Here is a 17,413-nt window from a genome sequence, read left to right on the forward strand (position 1 = left end):
TCCCATGTTGTCCAGGACAGCTCTTTTTGTTGAAGGCTTCTGATAATGGCTCATTGTTTTGGCCGCAGTAGAGGCCAGCGGTGCGAGCGGCCCTGTGGAGATGCCAGGGTGCCCATTCACTCACCGGCAGCAGGCCGAAACGCATGGAGCACAGCTCACCTGCATCAGGGGACTGAGGTAATAGAGGGATCTCAACACTTTATGCTATTATATAGTTAAGACATCAAACATTACTGTTGTGTCATTATTTTAGTTATGACTGAAGTTTTGAAAAATGTCTGTTTTCCTTCTTTTCCAGGTGTTGAAATGGAGTGGATATGTGTTCCTCTTCTGCTGTTCAGTGGGATTCATTTAGCTTTTACACAATTCAATGGATACAACTGTGATCCAAACTACCACAGCAGATTCCCTGGTAAGAAATCGAGAGCCAGAATTTATATGTTGCAGAATGTAAACAATAATACACTACTGTTAAAAAGTTTGGGGTCAGTAAGATTTCAAAAGTTTAGGGTCAGTAAAGAAATACTTTTATTCGGTAAGGACGCATTGAATTATTCATAAGTAGACAATAAAGGCATTATAATGTTACAAACAAGTAATTTGCAAAAAATGTATCACAGTTTCGACAAAAAAATAAATAAATTAGACAGGACAACTGTTTTCAACATTGATAATAATCAACATATTAGAATGATTTCTGAAGAATCATGTGACACTGAAGACTGGAGTAATGATGCTGAAAATTCAGCTTTGCCATCACAGGAATAAATTAGATTTTAAATTGTAATAATATTTCACAATATTACTGTATTTACTGTCTTTTTTTGATTCATCCATGATGAGACTTCTTTCAAAAAAAAAATATATATATATATTACTGACCCCAAACTTGTGTAAATAAATCAATAAATAAAATGTAATCATTATTTTTAGAAAATAATTATAAATATGTATTGTTATATATAAAAAAAAAAGTTTATTAATTCCTTATATTAGATAAAATATTATAATATATTGTGGGGTCCAAAATATGCAGTTTGCATTAGTAATGTGAGATTTACAGATTTACACATTTTATTTACACATGGAAATTTTAGGATTTTGAAAAATTTATATTGATTTAAAATAAATATTTCTAGTTCCAAAAGGTCAGATATTCTTGCTTGTGGAGTTTGTCATTAAAGCAAATACAAGACATGTTTAAATTCATAGTAATATTTTAGCTCAACTTTGCACTTAAATTGCCATGCAGATAATATAATTTGTAAGAAAAAATGTATCCCACTGTGGAGATGCCATTTCATTTACTTGTATTGTCTTTCCCTCAAGGTGACAGAGATATCAGTGTATACTGTGGTGTTCAGACAGTCACACTAAAGATTAACCTCTGTCCTGTGCTGTACTCTGGATACACTGATGCCGACCTGGCACTGAACGGCCGTCATGGAGATGTCCATTGCCGAGGCTTCATAAACAACAACACCTTCCCCACAGCTGTGCTCTTCAGTATCAGCCTGAGCACACTGGAGGCCTGTGGGAACACGATGGTGGTGAGGGATACATTAACTTACATGGATTTATTATGGTTTCTTGGTACTATGTGAATACCATGGTGTACAAATATGATAATCATGCAATATCATTAAACTGTATCTGAACTTCCACCAGTTTCACCTTTGCCCAAGCTATTCTGTTTGTTTTACAGTATGTATTACATATGTTACAGCCCATGGCTCAAAAGGGACACAAAATGGGGGCTCGTCCGGGATTTGAACATAACATAACACATGGGATTTTAAAGATTTCATACTTAAGAACAAAAATGTAATTTTCCTAGTGAAAATGAGATTTGTATTATTGTAACATTTAAATCTTTCTGTGTTCAGGTTTCTACATCTCAAGGTTTGAACGCTTATGGGAACATCTCTATGGTGCAGATGGGGAATATATCAGGCTACATTGACACCCCAGACCCTCCAACTGTCATCAGTTACCTGCCTGGTCTGGTGTATAAATTCAGCTGTAGTTATCCTCTGGAATACCTGCTCAACAACAGCCAGCTGGCATCGTGAGTCTGTTTGCCTAGACATAACAACATACTTCCCTCTGGTTCTACAACTATTTAAGTTCAAATTTAGTCCAGAGTAATCAATGATTTGCTGATATTTTCTGCAGTGAATACACAGTGATAATGTCTTGTTCTGATCTCAACCTCCTTTACCAGCTCATCTGCAGCAATATCGGTGAAAGACAACAATGGCACTTTTCTGAGCACACTCAGTTTGGTGCTTTACAATGTGAGTGATCTCTAGTTCATGAAATAAAATTAATTTTAAAAAGCAATTAATACATTTGTTGTTCCACATTATTATTAGTATAAATATTATCACAGTTAATTAGCAGTCATAACTTTTTAAAATAAATTCTTATTTTAATTTTATTTATGTTCAATTTTTAATGTTTATGATTGTATACTTAAGATTAATGAAAACATAAAAAAATTATTTGACTTCAAATTATGATATTTGACTTAAGATTATACATTTTTATTATTGTCACTTTCATATTGTAGATGTGTACAAAAATGTGTATATGGTTCTCAAAGTTAAACTAAAACGTAAAAATGGTATGTTTGTGTAATGAAGAATGGCTTAGACCGCCATTACAGTAAAGCTTATTTTCTTTCTCATATTTTACAGGATTCAACATTCAGTCAGCTGATCTCTATACCAATGTCTGGCCTGTCCTTGAAGACTCGTGTGTTTTCAGCAGTAAAAGCTACAAATCTGGACAGGAGGTATATCATACAGAGAAATATATGTTTTATATTTTATATATGAAAAATTTGTAAAAATTATTTATCATCAAAATGTTTTAGTTATCTTGTGTAAAGACAGATTACTAGTTTAAATTGTGGCATTACTACTAATTATTTGTGAGATGTTATGAGAAAAAAATGAATTGTGAGAAATATTCACTTCTTGGGTAAATATTCAGATCTTGAGCCCCTATTAACTAATTCTTTTTTTCTTCTTGAGATTAGAGATTCAATTCCCATTAATAGCATAAATTACTATGTTTTCCCCACAGGTGGAATGTTCTGATGGATCACTGTTACGCCACCCCCTCTGGGAACCCTAATGATGAGATACGCTATGACCTTTTCTTTGGGTAATTTAGTATTTTCTGAAATTATGTGCGCATTAACTCGGTGAGTCCTCATTACCTGCTCAACTGACTACAATACAATGCACAAAGGCCTTTTAGAGGAAATGATTTGTGCGTGTGAGTGAGTGTGTGTTTGTTTGGGTATGAGAGAAGGTAATCACTTTATCGTCAGGTCTGATGTTTAATAAAGCCCTTATTTTGGTGGTGGGTGTTTAAATAGGTGCTACAAGGATCCACAGACAACTGTTTTTGAGAATGGAAAAAGTCAAATGGGCCGCTTTGCATTCGAAGTCTTTCGTTTTGTGAAACATAAGAACCAGAAGATGTCCACTGTCTTCCTGCATTGTGTCACAAAGCTGTGTCGAGCAGATGGCTGTGCAATACTAATGCCGGTAAATAGATTTAATGCTGAAATATTTAATGGTTAATAGTGTATTTTAAGTGTCCAAACTGAATGAGAGCACTGAGTGTAATATCTCTAATGGCAGATCTGTGGAAAACGCAGGAGGAGAGACACTGTGGATGAACATGTAGTATCAAGTTCATCCTCAGGGGATGCCGTCATAACCGCAGGTCCCATAATCACTAGGAGTGGTGAGAGCCCCAATCCTCAGCTGTATAGTCTGTTTAATGCACTGAAAAAATGACAAATAAAATTTACTAACTTTCCAAGTTTTTGTCATTGTTATAAGTAAATTTAACTATTAATGGTATAAAAGTAAAATTTTGAAAGGTAGCATATATATAGAAACATTAAATAGTAATATTTCAAACAGCTATTAAAGCATATTTTAATTTCTGTGAGACAACATCAGCTTATCTATCATATATGTCTGAGACACAAGAGATGCAGCTGATCTCACAGACCTCAACATTTGGTACACAAAACACGATAACAGTAACAATAAATAAATCATTTTTCTAAGCATGACAACAAAATCAATACCAGTGTAGAAGCAAACAGTAAACCCATGCAACCTAATTAATTATTCATGCCACAGTGCATGCTGGAAGTAGATCTTACATCTTTTTACACCTTTGAATCTGTAAAAAATTACACTTTTATTACTTTTTCTAAGACGTTTGAATTTGATTTCTATGTTTGGGAATTGAGTACAAATATAGAATTTGCTTAATAATTTCAATTTTGTTCTTGAACTAATTCTATGTTGAAGTATTATAAAGGGGCTGTGTAGAATTCATAAACCCTTGTTATTAGCGACAACAGTGGCTGTTAAGTGAACTGCAGCCAGCAACTTAGCCCTATTGCTTTTGCTCGCAGATGTGCACACGTAACGTACAAGAGACTGAACGTGATTCAAGCCCCAATATACTCACAGCAAAGCTCTTTTTTGTTCTTTGCTTATAAGTAAAAAATACCTTTGCAGCTATACACTGTTTTAAAGAACATCGAGACGGCATCCTCGCTGCTGAGAGGGACTTTTAGACGAGTATATGTGCTGCGCGCATTCCTCTCAATAGCAAAACACAATAAAAATTAAAGCACTGAGAAAACAGCAGTTAAGAAAGCAACTGATCATAGCAATGTGGTTATTTGTACGAGCTCTGCAATCACTCGCCATCATGCCACCAGATGAGGTACAAATCCGATTCCAAAAAAGTTGGGACACTGTACAAATTGTGAATAAAAACTGAATGCAATGATGTGGACGTTTCAAATTTCAATATTTTATTTAGAATACAACATAGATGACATATCAAATGTTTAAACTGATAAAATGTATAATTTTAAGGGAAAAATAAGTTGATTTTAAATTTCATGGCATCAACACATCTCAAAAAAGTTGGGACAAGGCCATGTTTACCACTGTGTGGCATCCCCTCTTCTTTTTATAACAGTCTGCAAACGTCTGGGGACTGAGGAGACAAGTTGCTCAAGTTTAGGAATAGGAATGTTGTCCCATTCTTGTCTAATACAGGCTTAGTTGCTCAACTGTCTTAAGTCTTCTTTGTTGCATCTTCCTCTTTATGATGCGCCAAATGTTTTCTATGGGTGAAAGATCTGGACTGCAGGCTGGCCATTTCAGTACCCGGATCCTTTCTTCTACGCAGCCATGATGTTGTAATTGATGCAGTATGTGGTCTGGCATTGTCATGTTGGAAAATGCAAGGTCTTTCCTGAAAGAGACGACGTCTGGATGGGAGCATATGTTGTTCTAGAACTTGGATATACCTTTCAGCATTGATGGTGCCTTTCCAGATGTGTAAGCTGCCCATGCCACACGCACTCATGCAACCCCATACCATCAGAGATGCAGGCTTCTGAACTGAGCGCTGATAACAACTTGGGTTGTCCTTGTACTCTTTAGTCCGGATGAAATGGCGTCCCAGTTTTTCCAAAAAGAATTTCAAATTTTGATTCGTCTGACCACAGAACAGTTTTCCACTTTGCCACAGTCCATTTTAAATGAGCCTTGGCCCAGAGAAAACGCCTGCACTTCTGGATCATGTTTAGATATGGCTTCTTTTTTGACCTATAGAGTTTTAGCCAGCAACGGCGAAAGGCACGGTGGATTGTGTTCAACGACAATGTTTTCTGGAAGTATTCCTGAGCACATGTTGTGATTTCCATTACAGTAGCATTCCTGTTTGTGATGCAGTGCTGTCTAAGGGCCCGAAGATCACGGGCATCCAGTATGGTTTTCCAGCCTTGACCCTTGACGCACAGAGATTGTTCGAGATTCTCTGAATCTTTGGATGATATTATGCACTGTAGATGATGATAACTTCAAACTCTTTGCAATTTTTCTCTGAGAAACTCCTTTCTGATATTGCTCCACTATTTTTCGCCGCAGCATTGGGGGAATTGGTGATCCTCTGCCCATCTTGAGAGACACTGCCACTCTGAGAGGCTCTTTTTATACCCAATCATGATGCCAATTGACCTTATAAGTTGCAAATTGGTCCTCCAGCTGTTCCTTATATGTACATTTAACTTTTCCGCCCTCTTATTGCTACCTGTCCCAACTTTTTTGGAATGTGTAGCTCTCATGAAATCCAAAATGAGCCAATATTTGGCATGACATTTCAAAATGTCTCACTTTCAACATTTGATATGTTATCTATATTCTATTATGAATAAAATATAAGTTTATGAGATTTGTAAATTATTGCATTCCTTTTTTATTTTACATTTTGTACAGTGTCCCAACTTTTTTGGAATCAGGTTTGTAATTAAACTTACACCGTTATCATAATTCGAATATAAAGTATGTTTGAGATAGACTACACAGACCTGGCTATGTGAGACTACAGTTTGAATTAATCTCTTTTCTTTGCATGACACATTGACATTACAGTACAGAATAGCTCTATCGGCATTATACTGAACATAAGCATTCGATTTATGTGTCATAGAATGGAAGAATTGGATTTTCCCGGCAAAACCGACCCAAGTCCTTCACATAAATAGATATTAGTCTACAGGCTTTTATAGACAATCTAGGAAGTCAGGGAAGGTCTCGTTTTTTTTAAGTTTCATTACAAGCTGGTCACACAGTGGAAATACAAAAAGTGATTAATGCATGAAAATTCTTATATATAGCCCCTTTAAATCATGAAATCTTTTATGCTTTATTTAGGCTATGTGCAAATACATCTCGTGTGTGTTTGTGTGTGTTTTGTTTTTTGCAGATGAATCACCAACCAACAACTCACAACTTGGTAAGATTTTTCTTAAGAGTTCAAAAAAAAAGTGTAACTAGCCTGCTAAATGTTTTTCATTAGTATCTTTCTGTGCGACATCAGCTTCATTTTCACAGTGAAACAATGAACACCAGTGTCAAGTTCTGCAAATGAGAACCATGGTACCCATTTACAGAACCATCTTGTCTGTTTTCTGACCCCCATTCCACCCAACCCCATTCACCCCCACAATCCTCTGCTTACCCCATTCACCCCCTCTCTGTGCCTCTGCAGTGAGCAGTTCCTCCCAGCATCTGAATGCTGTAACCAGTGCCTTGATATCAGGTGTGGTTGTGCTGGGTGTGACGAGCCTGGGACTCTTCATCCTCTCCCTCAGGCTGCTCAGGAAGCCCAGCCCTTCTAGTCTGACAGGGGTCTGGAGCGCCAGCTTCAGATGACCTTCATTCTTGGCCCATGAGTGTACTGAAATCTGTCAACAAAATTTGGTCATATAATTGCATTTTTATCAGATTCTCAGTGCTGTTTACTTATGTCACAAAATTGGCATTAGGCTACTTTGTCAAACACGTTTCCCCATTTTATAATATATGAATCTAATAGTCCCTAATATTATCAGTGTTGAAAACAGTTGTTCTGCTTAATAATTTTCTGGAAACGATGATACATTTTTTCAGGATTCTTCGATCAATAGAGAGTTCAAAAGAACAGCATTTATTTGAAAAATAAATCTTTTGTAACATTATAAATGTATACATTTTGATCAATTTAATGAATCCTTGCTGAAGAAAAGTATGATTTTTTCTTCTTTAAAAAAGACAAAATTTTAGTGTATAAATACAAATGTACATTTTAAAATACCTCAATCTGTTTCAGGGTCTGTGATCCTTTATGTCTTGAAGTGCAGAGCACAGAACAAATATAGATTGTTCACATATAGATGATTGCAGATTGTATGCTTTATTCTTTTTTGTTGATCTTATTATGATTATATTATGATGATGATGTTTTGTGTGTGTGTGTGTGTGTGTGTGTGTGCAATGAGTGGAATAAGAATAGGCGATTAGTAAACAAAGAAAGAAAAAATGAGACAGAGGTCTTAATTAAATATTCCTGTTTAAAAAGTAGTTGACAGCAACATAGATTGAATATAGATTCTGTTAAAAAACATTATTTTCCAAATTAACCTAGACAATTTTGTTCATTTGTTTTTCATTTGTGTGATATAATACAGTTTAAAATATTTTTTATTTTAATTTTTTTTTTTTTTACATTGAGATGCTATTATAACCTGTTTCACATTCATTTTAGCTACTTTATTTAAATTGTATATATGTACAACCTGATGTTTTTCCTGAACTGATTTTGTCAACTACATGTAATGGACATTTTTAATATGTGTAATATAAAAATTAATCAAAATTTCGCTCCTTTTGGATCTTTTGTCTGCATTTGTATCAGTTTTACAGCTAATCTGCAACATATTCCTTATGTGTACCTAAATTCACACCATATTTTTTATTCAACCACGACAAATGACATTTAACAGACACAAACCACCCTTTTAATTCTCACAGTGCCACTGTAGATCTCCACAATCTGCATCCTTTCTCAGCATAATCCCAGATTACTGCAGTCAAAAGCCAGAAAATATCTGATGCAGTGCTTCTCCCTTTCATTTCTTATCTTAGCAAAACAATGCTGTGGACCTTACATACGCATAAGAGCAAAGACCTCACTAACAAATTTAAGTGAGTACGTCATGGCCAGCATCATATTATAATGAGGTCTGTACAATTTTCCATGGTTTTGTGTCGCTGACAATAGAAGAAGGCCAACACCCAACACCCTGATTGAACTCTAATCAGAAAAAGTGTTGTCCTTCCCAGGTAGCTCAGCTGACAGGTTCATATTACAATTCCATTGGTATTTTCAGTGATTTTTGTACCTCATTATCACATTAAACGTAACCCAGTTTAGAGTCTATCACCAGTTTACCAGTCAAATATTTCACCTCATTCACTTTTGACATGCTATAGAAGCACAACAAGAATCCAGAAACGCTTTAGAAATTATTGTCCATTTGTAGGCTCAACACTATCAAGAGGAAAGTTCACCCACAAATAACAATTTGTCATCATTTACCACCCTCATGTTAGTAGTGTCCAATTTTGCTTTGGACCCCATTGCCTTTCATTGGACAAAGTAAACAGAAAAAAATTTCTAATTATCTTTTGTGTTTAACAATGAGTCCCTTCAGCATATCTATTTGAAAATCATTGTCACAAACATCAAATAGGTGTGTATGAACCATCACTCGTGAGATTTCATCCCATGTCCATCGAGACTTTAGAGGGTTAGTTCACCCAAAAATGAAAATAATGTCATTTATTACTCACCCTCATCTCATTCCACACCCATAAAACCTTCATTCATCTTTGGAACACAAATTAAGATATTTTTGATAAAATACGATGGCTCAGTGAGGCCTGCATCGCCAGCAAGACAATTAACACTTTCAGATGCCGAGAAAGCTACTAAAGACATATTTAAAATAGTTGATGTGACTACAGTGGGTCAACCTTAATGTTATGAAGCAACGAAAACACTTTTTGTGCGGCAAAAAAACAAATAACAACTTTATTCAACAATATCTAGTGATGGGTGATTTCAAAACACTGCTTCATGAAGCTTCAAAGCTTAACAAATCTTTTGTTTTGAATCAGTGGTTCGGAGCATGTATGAAACTGCCAAAGTCACATGATTTCAGTAAACAAGGCTTCGTTATGTCTTAAGTGTTTCGAAATTTCAGTGGTTCACCTCTGGGGGCAGTTTGATACATGCTCCGAACCACTGATTCAAAACAAAAGATTCATAAAGCTTCGAAGCGTGTTGAAATCGCCCATTGCTAGATATTGTTGAATAAAGTCATTATTTTGTTTTTTTGGCGTCCCTTCATAAACCTTAAGGTTGAACCACTGTAGTCACATGAACTGTTTTAAATATATCTTTAGTAGCTTTCTGGGCATTGAAAGTGTTAATTGTCTTGCTGGCGATGCAGGCCTCACTGAGCCATCGTATTTCATCAAAAATATATTAATTTGTGTTCTGAAGATGAATGAAGGTCTTACGAGTTTGGAACGACATGAGGGTGAGTAATTAATGACGGAATTTTCATTTCTGGGTGAACTAACCCTTTAAGGTAACAAACCTCCTAAAAGACATCCAAGGTCAGAGGTTACACTGACAGATTTGTACATTTAGGTCAAAAGACAGAAGACGAGACCTTCCACATAGTGTGTGTTTCTTCAAAGGAGTTTGTACATAGTTTATTAAATTACATGTTAATATGTTTCAGGATGTACAAGATGACAAAGACAGTGGTCATTGTTTATGGTCTAACTTTAAAGGTGATGTGTAAGGTTTCAAGTTTTGCCTCAAGGTAATGGTACCTTATCCACAAAAGTGAATTGTTCTTGAGAACTCAAACAAGCATACCAAATAGCAAATGACCTTGTTTTGGTCCAATCCTGCAGAAGTGCTCTAACTAACTTTCCTACACACGCACATATATATATATATATATAAAGAACAGACTGAAGCCTGTCAGAGTTAATCCAACAGTCACTTTGAGACGATAAAGGATCTTTAACAGTAAGGATACCTTCAGGAGCTCTTCAAGATTTTCTCTGGGGTGCAGAGGGTCATTTATTGGTTGTTTTTTGGACATTTATGAAGAGCAGATAGCTGACATGGTTCTACTCAGCCTTTTGATTTTGGGTGCGATGGTTCAGGGCCACCTGGCTCTTTCTGGTTCTGACTGTGGATCTTCCTTCAGGCGTCCAGGTATGATTATTGTAATTGCTTTTAAACAAACAAAAATAATGAATCAGTTTTATAAGAAAGACATTAGGGAGCTTGTCTTTGTTTTACAGAGTACACCGACATTGCAGTGTATTGTGGGACTGAATCTATAAATTTGGCAATCCAGGTTTGCCCGGTCATTTACACTGGCTATAATGAGTCCTTGTTGATTCTGAATCAAATTGCAAATGATCCGTTGTGTCGAGGAACACTGGATGTGACTGCGACTCCTCCAGTCGTGCGCTTCAGCTTTCCGCTTAGACAATTAGATGCCTGCGGCAGCATCTTCCGCGTGAGTATTACTGCATCTTAAACTGTATTTGCATTGATTATTAAGTCTTCCCTAATAATAATTTTTTTAAAAAGTAGAAGAAGTTTAAACCAGAAACTCATCTTGGTTACAAACAAGGGGCAGTGTTACTCCTACTCTCATTGAGAGCATCATCTTGTTGAACAGTATTCAAAACACTCTCTGTAATTAGTTCTCTCTCTCTGTGAAAGTCTTTTTCATTTTATTGTCTCCCTTTGTAGACCACCAGCGCTCCAGGGACCGGGGTCTTCTCAGACTTCTCTAACATCCAGACGGTCAACATCAGTGGGGTGGTCAGATCTTTTGACCCCACAACCGGAACAGTGACCTACAACGCCGAGCTGAAGTATTTTTACTCCTGTGCATATCCACTCGAGTACCTGATCAACAATACACAAGTTGATGTGTAAGATCTTTTAACTCTCTTAATAGATTAATCCTGCTGAAATAATAATAAAAAAATCTTAAACCAGCCATTTGGTCTCCCAGTCTAGTCATTTATTTAGTCAAAATTCCCACTTAAATTAGCTAAAAGGCGTAGGCCAGTTGTTTACATATTTACATAAACAGAAGCAAAGGTTAATAGACTGTAACTTTTGGAATGACCCATATGTTCTGACATATACTGTTAAAATGTTTTTGAAAGAAGGATTCAGTTCAATTGATCAAGTGTCTGAATATTTATATACTTATTTATAATTTTACCAAGGATTTCTATATATAAAAAAATGCTATTCTTTTGACATTCTATTAAGCAGAGAATCCTAAATTAAATATATCATGGGTTCAACAAATATTTCAAGCAGATCAAGTGTTCTCAGCCTTGATAATAATAGTAAATGTTTCTTGAGCAGCATATTAGAATGATTTCTGAAGGATCATGTGACACTGAAGACTGGAGTAATGATGCTGAAAATTCAGCTTTACATCACAGGAATAAATTACATTTGAATATATACTAAAATAGAAAACAGTTATTTTAAATTAGAATAACATTTCACAATATTACAGTTTTAATATATTTTTAATCAAATAAATGTATAAACTTTAAAAAAAAGAAAATCTTTCACACTCACACACTAAACATCTGAAAATGCAGCTTGTTGACAGTCTTAACTGAATAATTATTCCATGGAAACACAAGAAACTTGAGCTATGTGGCACTTGTAAAATGCAACGTTTCCTCCCTCTACAGGTCATCCTCCTCCATTGCAGTGAAGGACAACAATGGAAGCTTCATCAGCACTTTAAGCATGCAGCTCTTCAAAGTACAAACAAATTTCCAAAATCTGTAGCTTTATCTATACTCTGTCATATAGTTTTCTGTCCCTGAACCCAAATTTTAATTTTGCTTCTAGGATGAAAACTACACTACTCCACTCATTATCCCTTCTATAGGGATTGAGCTCAGAACCAGAATCTATGTGCAAGTCATAGCAGCAAACTTGACTTCACAGTGAGTAACATTTGCTGATGGTTCTTGCATGAAATGCCTTTATTAGTTTATGTAGGTATTGACTGATTCTGTCCTCCTCCTCCACAGGTATCATGTTCTGCTGGATCGATGCTATGCCTCTATCTCAGCCCTACCCTCCAATTCAACCTTTTTCAATCTGTTTGTCCCGTAAGTCCCAAAAAAAGGTCAAAAAGTCATGTTAAAAATATTAATTATTTTACATTATAGAAATTCTATATTTGACAAAATAATAAAATATATTAATTTTAAGAATACTTCATCGATTAGAATGATTTTTTTTTTTTTTTTTTACGAAATTATTAAAAAACAACAACTGGATAAAGCCACGGAAATTCATTGGTCAGAAATAAATCCTTAGAAAAATGGAAAAGCTAACTGGTAATTTTCTGCCAGGACATTATCAGGTGAAAAAAAGTACACTTCTATAATGTATTTAAAGCGCTCTGTTTTCGCACACTAATTTTGTACTTAATATACTAAAAATTCTTCTTTAGTACTTCTTAAGATAATATTAAGAATATCTAAGTTTACTCAACTGTGCTATTTTGATACACCATGAAATGTGGACTAAAATGTGCTTTTAATATACTATCCCTGTATTTAAAAAATGTATTTAGAAATCACTTATAGTACATTTGAACCCATAGTGTACTACAAGTGGTAACTAAATATATTTTTTAAAAACAGAAATAGTATATTAAAAGCACATTTTAGTTCATATGTCATGGTGTCTCAAAATAGCACAGTTGAGATATTCTTAAGATTATCTTAAGAAGTACTAAAGAAGAATATTTAGTATGTTAAGTATAAAATGAGTGTGTGAAAATAGAGTACTTAAGTACATTAGTACAGAAGTGTATTTTTTTTCACCTGGGTTATCAGATAATTTTTTAGACATTTCTTTCAACCCTAAAACACAACAAAATGCGCAATTCAACATATGGGTAAAATCAATTCAGAAAATTCCTTCGTATTAAATCATCAAAAAAACACTAGAGCAATGTCTTTGTTTTGAATAAGCGACCTCTAGTGGTGAAAACGTACCTATTGTGCCTTTAAAGGGTTAGTTCACCCAAAAATGAAAATTCTGTCATTTATTACTTACCCTCATGCCGTTCCACACCCGTAAGACCTTCGTTTATCTTCAGAACACAAATTAAGATATTTTAGTAGTTAAAATGCGATGGCTCCGTGAGGCCTCCATAGGAAGCAATTTCCTCTCTCAAGATCCATAAAGGTACTAAAAACATATTTAAATCGGTTCATGTGAGCACAGTGGTTTAATATTAATATTATAAAGTGACGAGAATATTTTTGGAGCGCCAAAAATAACAAAATAACGACTTATTTAGTGATTGCCGATTTCAAAACACTGCTTCTTGAAGCATCGGAGCACAATTGAATCAGAGTGTCGAATCATGATTCGGATCGCGTTTCAAACTGCCAACGGCTGAAATCACGTGACTTTGGCGCTCCGAACAGCAGATTCGGCACACTGATTCACTGTGCTCTGATGCTTCCTGAAGCATTGTTTTGAAATCTGCCATCACTAAATAAGTCGTTATTTTGTTATTTTTGGAGCTCCAAAAATATTCTCATCGCTTTATAATATTAATATTGAGCCACTGTAGTCACATGAACCGATTTAAATATGTTTTTAGTACCTTTATGGATCTTGAGAGAGGAAGTGACATTGCTTCCTATGGAGGCCTCACTGAGCCATCGGATTTCAAGTAAAATATCTCAATTTGTGTTCCGAAGATGAACGAAGGTCTTAAGGGTGTGAAACGGCATGAGGGTAAGTAATAAATGACAGAATTTTCATTTTTGGGTGAACTAACCCTTTAACACAGTACATTGGGCCCTATTTTTACAGGCTTTTCTTAGAGTGTGTAACATACTTGAGATTTACTTTTTCTCAAAAGGTGCTCGAAGGATCTGTTCACCACCATGCTGGAGAATGGAAACAGTCAGAGGGCTCGCTTCGGCTTCCCAGCCTTCCGCTTTGTCGAGCAACAGAACCAGACCATTTCCACCTACTACCTCCATTGCATCACCAGGCTTTGTGAAACCACCACCTGCACCCAGTTCAAGGTACAACAAGCTCTCAGAATGCACAGAATGTTCAAATAGAGTTCAAATGTGTCCTGCTGTTTTGTTTAACCCTCATTCCCTCTTCATTGATCAGCAATGCAACGTGAGGGCGAGACGAGAGGTACAGACAACGACAATTACAGATGGCCTCTCAGACACCACTCTCATCACCTCAGGACCTATTAGGACTCGAGCGGACACCCGTATGGCTCTCTTCTACCTGATCCTTGTCATAATTTATGATACTGATGGAAACAATTATTTCAAGAAGCATAATTATAGTTGGATATTAACTCATAATTGTTCTTTCTTTCAGCTCTTACTACTAAGGAACAAGGTAAGTCTCCCTCATAAATGTGATTCATTTACAGAAGAATGCCAGAAAACAAGTAGTTTTGGTAATAACATGCTGTCTCGTGTAATCCTGTACAGCCCTGAGCAGTGCACAGAAGGACAGCGGGAATGGGGCGTCTGTAGGACTGGGCATTGCTCTGGCTGTCCTCGTCATTGTGGGCACCGTTGCCGCCCTCATGGCCGTGTCATTTTACCGCAAACTCAAGATGCTACGTTAACTGTGCACGATCCCAGAGCTCTTTTCACGTAGGACAAGTAAAAACAGCACTGGTGGAGGTGGGAACTGGGGATCCATAATATTATCAATATTTGACTTTTTAAAATAAAAACTGTTGGCATATCAGACAACACGATTGTCATTTGAAATGCAAATAATGCAACCAAAAAAATTATTATTATTTAAGTAAAAATTGCTGAATATATTCATTTACACTTATATACTTCAGATTATTACATTTTAAAGCAAAATATGTACAGGCTCTGAAGCATTTGGTGTAAGAAGGAAGATTAAACAGGGAGCATTGCTTGTTTATGGAGATTTTTGTGTGGATAAAACTTATTTATCATAATGAATCTGTGCTAAAGTTGTGCCACATTAAAGCAGGATTCAAGGCTTTAGGACTGACAGCTTTAAAAGAACAGGTGAAAGAAACATGTTTCATAAAGTTATACAAACTGCTGCATGAAGAGCCTTGCTTTGCTTTGTATCTTATTAATGAAGAAGGAAAGTGTCATTTGGAAAAGAGATTACGGGCATGCTTATTTTATTTTGGATACTTCAGCATATAATATGTTACAAATTCAGACAGTTTATCTCATGGAACCTGTTTGTTTTCAAGAATCACATTTTTTCTGAATTGTATTTGTTGAGTTTTTACTCTTATTGCATGCAATAAAGGCTTGTAGAATTGTGAAAACAATTTTTGATGATTTCCTCTCCTGTTAACACGCAACACCACTAGAGGGAGCCTCACCATTATTTGAAAAAACAACACATTGTCCATAGACAGAATAATCTTAGTCATGTTGCAAAAGTGCTGTTTCTTTGTGGTTATCTTAAAGCAAATTTTACAAGACACTTTTCTAGGTTTAAACCCCCACAACTGAGGCCTAAACCAAAGAAAATCTGTAGTCTGTGGTGTTTCAAAACAAATAGGCCTACATTATTTTTTACATACATACACATAATGTTGGTGCAGCCATTTGCGTGGACTATAACCGGTAAATTGTATTAAATTATATGGAGGGAAAACACACACGTCGCTTGGTTTTTGAGCCTGGTTTCTCCTGTGTTTTTTTTTTCTCCATTTTAACACCTGTTTGTCACCTGTTGCCACCATCGCCCTTGGCTTGCTTAGTTGGGGACACTTGTCATTTGATATTCAACAATGTTTTGATCTGCTTGCATCAACACCCATGTATGCGAACTGAACTGGGCTGAATGATGACTTCAGTGCTGATACAGATAAATTAACTAAATGAATAACTATTGATTCGTACAACAGAATGAATCAATACTGAATTTACTTAAGCTGGACAATGACACCATTTTCTTTAAGAGCTGCTGTGCAGCCAAAATTATATACTTGTTATCACTGTAAAGCTGCTTTGACACAATCGGCATTGTAAAATGCACTATATAAATAAAGGTGACTTGACTTGGTTTTTTGTCAAACCTTTTTTTTTTCTTTCACATATCCATTTATGGTTGATAGGGTCACGTGATCACTATGAGGGCACACCTATTAAAAATGTTAAAGGGTTAGTTCACCTAAAAAATGAAAATGTAAGTACACAAGTCATTAATTACTCACCCTCATGTCGTTCCACACCTGTAAGACCTTTGATCATCTTTGGAACACAAATTAAGATATTTTTGATGAAATCTGAGAGGTATATGACTTGTCTATAGACAGCAATATAACCACCACTTTCAAGGTCCAGAAAGGTACTAATTTTGTTAAAATAGTTGACGTGGCTGCAGTGACCTTAATTTTATGAAGCGACGAGAATACTTTTTGCGCGCAAAAAACACACACAAAAAAATAACTTTATTCAACAATCTCTTCTCTTCCCTGTCATTATCCTTACGCAGTTAACGCAGTAAGCACAGTGAAGGCTTGTTTATGTACGAATGCCTTGGCCAAAGCTGCACACGTGAGCAGCTTGACGCATGCGTGTGATGCTGACGCAGGAGCCGGCCAATAATGAGTCTTGTTCTGACGTAGAACCTGGAAGCGCTGGATGAAAACAGCGTATGAGAATGACACAGAAGAGAAGATATTGTTGAATAAAGTCGTTATTTTTGTTTTTGAGCAAAAAAAGTATTCTGGTCGCTTCATAAAATTAGTGAAGTTCCTAAACGTAATTTAGGGAGGAGCGAGCCCATCTAATCTTCCACAACAGCCAGAGTATATAAGCAGCTGCTTACCTCTCTTCAGTCTCAGCTGTTTCAGCATCCCTCCACCTCCCCAAACTCCACC

General features: G+C 35.9%; 2 protein-coding genes across 2 annotated transcripts; both read left to right on the forward strand.

The window, feature by feature from the left end:
• Nucleotides 1-306: 306 nt before the first annotated feature.
• zpld1b (zona pellucida-like domain containing 1b) lies at nucleotides 307-7,271 on the forward strand. The gene is made up of 10 exons (XM_067365966.1): nucleotides 307-412; nucleotides 1,330-1,550; nucleotides 1,887-2,068; nucleotides 2,225-2,297; nucleotides 2,700-2,797; nucleotides 3,091-3,171; nucleotides 3,389-3,560; nucleotides 3,657-3,762; nucleotides 6,823-6,852; nucleotides 7,108-7,271. The coding sequence occupies exons 1-10, from the start codon at nucleotides 307-309 to the stop codon at nucleotides 7,269-7,271; spliced, it is 1,233 nt and encodes a 410-aa protein (XP_067222067.1).
• Nucleotides 7,272-10,583: 3,312 nt separating this feature from the next.
• On the forward strand, nucleotides 10,584-16,574 carry si:ch211-229d2.5 (zona pellucida-like domain-containing protein 1). Its single transcript, XM_067365871.1, has 10 exons — nucleotides 10,584-10,677; nucleotides 10,767-10,987; nucleotides 11,227-11,411; nucleotides 12,201-12,273; nucleotides 12,364-12,461; nucleotides 12,549-12,629; nucleotides 14,408-14,576; nucleotides 14,671-14,779; nucleotides 14,893-14,913; nucleotides 15,009-16,574. The coding sequence occupies exons 1-10, from the start codon at nucleotides 10,584-10,586 to the stop codon at nucleotides 15,146-15,148; spliced, it is 1,191 nt and encodes a 396-aa protein (XP_067221972.1). The 3' UTR covers nucleotides 15,149-16,574.
• Nucleotides 16,575-17,413: the final 839 nt, after the last annotated feature.

This window comes from Chanodichthys erythropterus, chromosome 17 (assembly GCF_024489055.1).
Source record: "Chanodichthys erythropterus isolate Z2021 chromosome 17, ASM2448905v1, whole genome shotgun sequence".
In the NCBI taxonomy this organism is placed as follows: Eukaryota; Metazoa; Chordata; class Actinopteri; order Cypriniformes; family Xenocyprididae; genus Chanodichthys; species Chanodichthys erythropterus.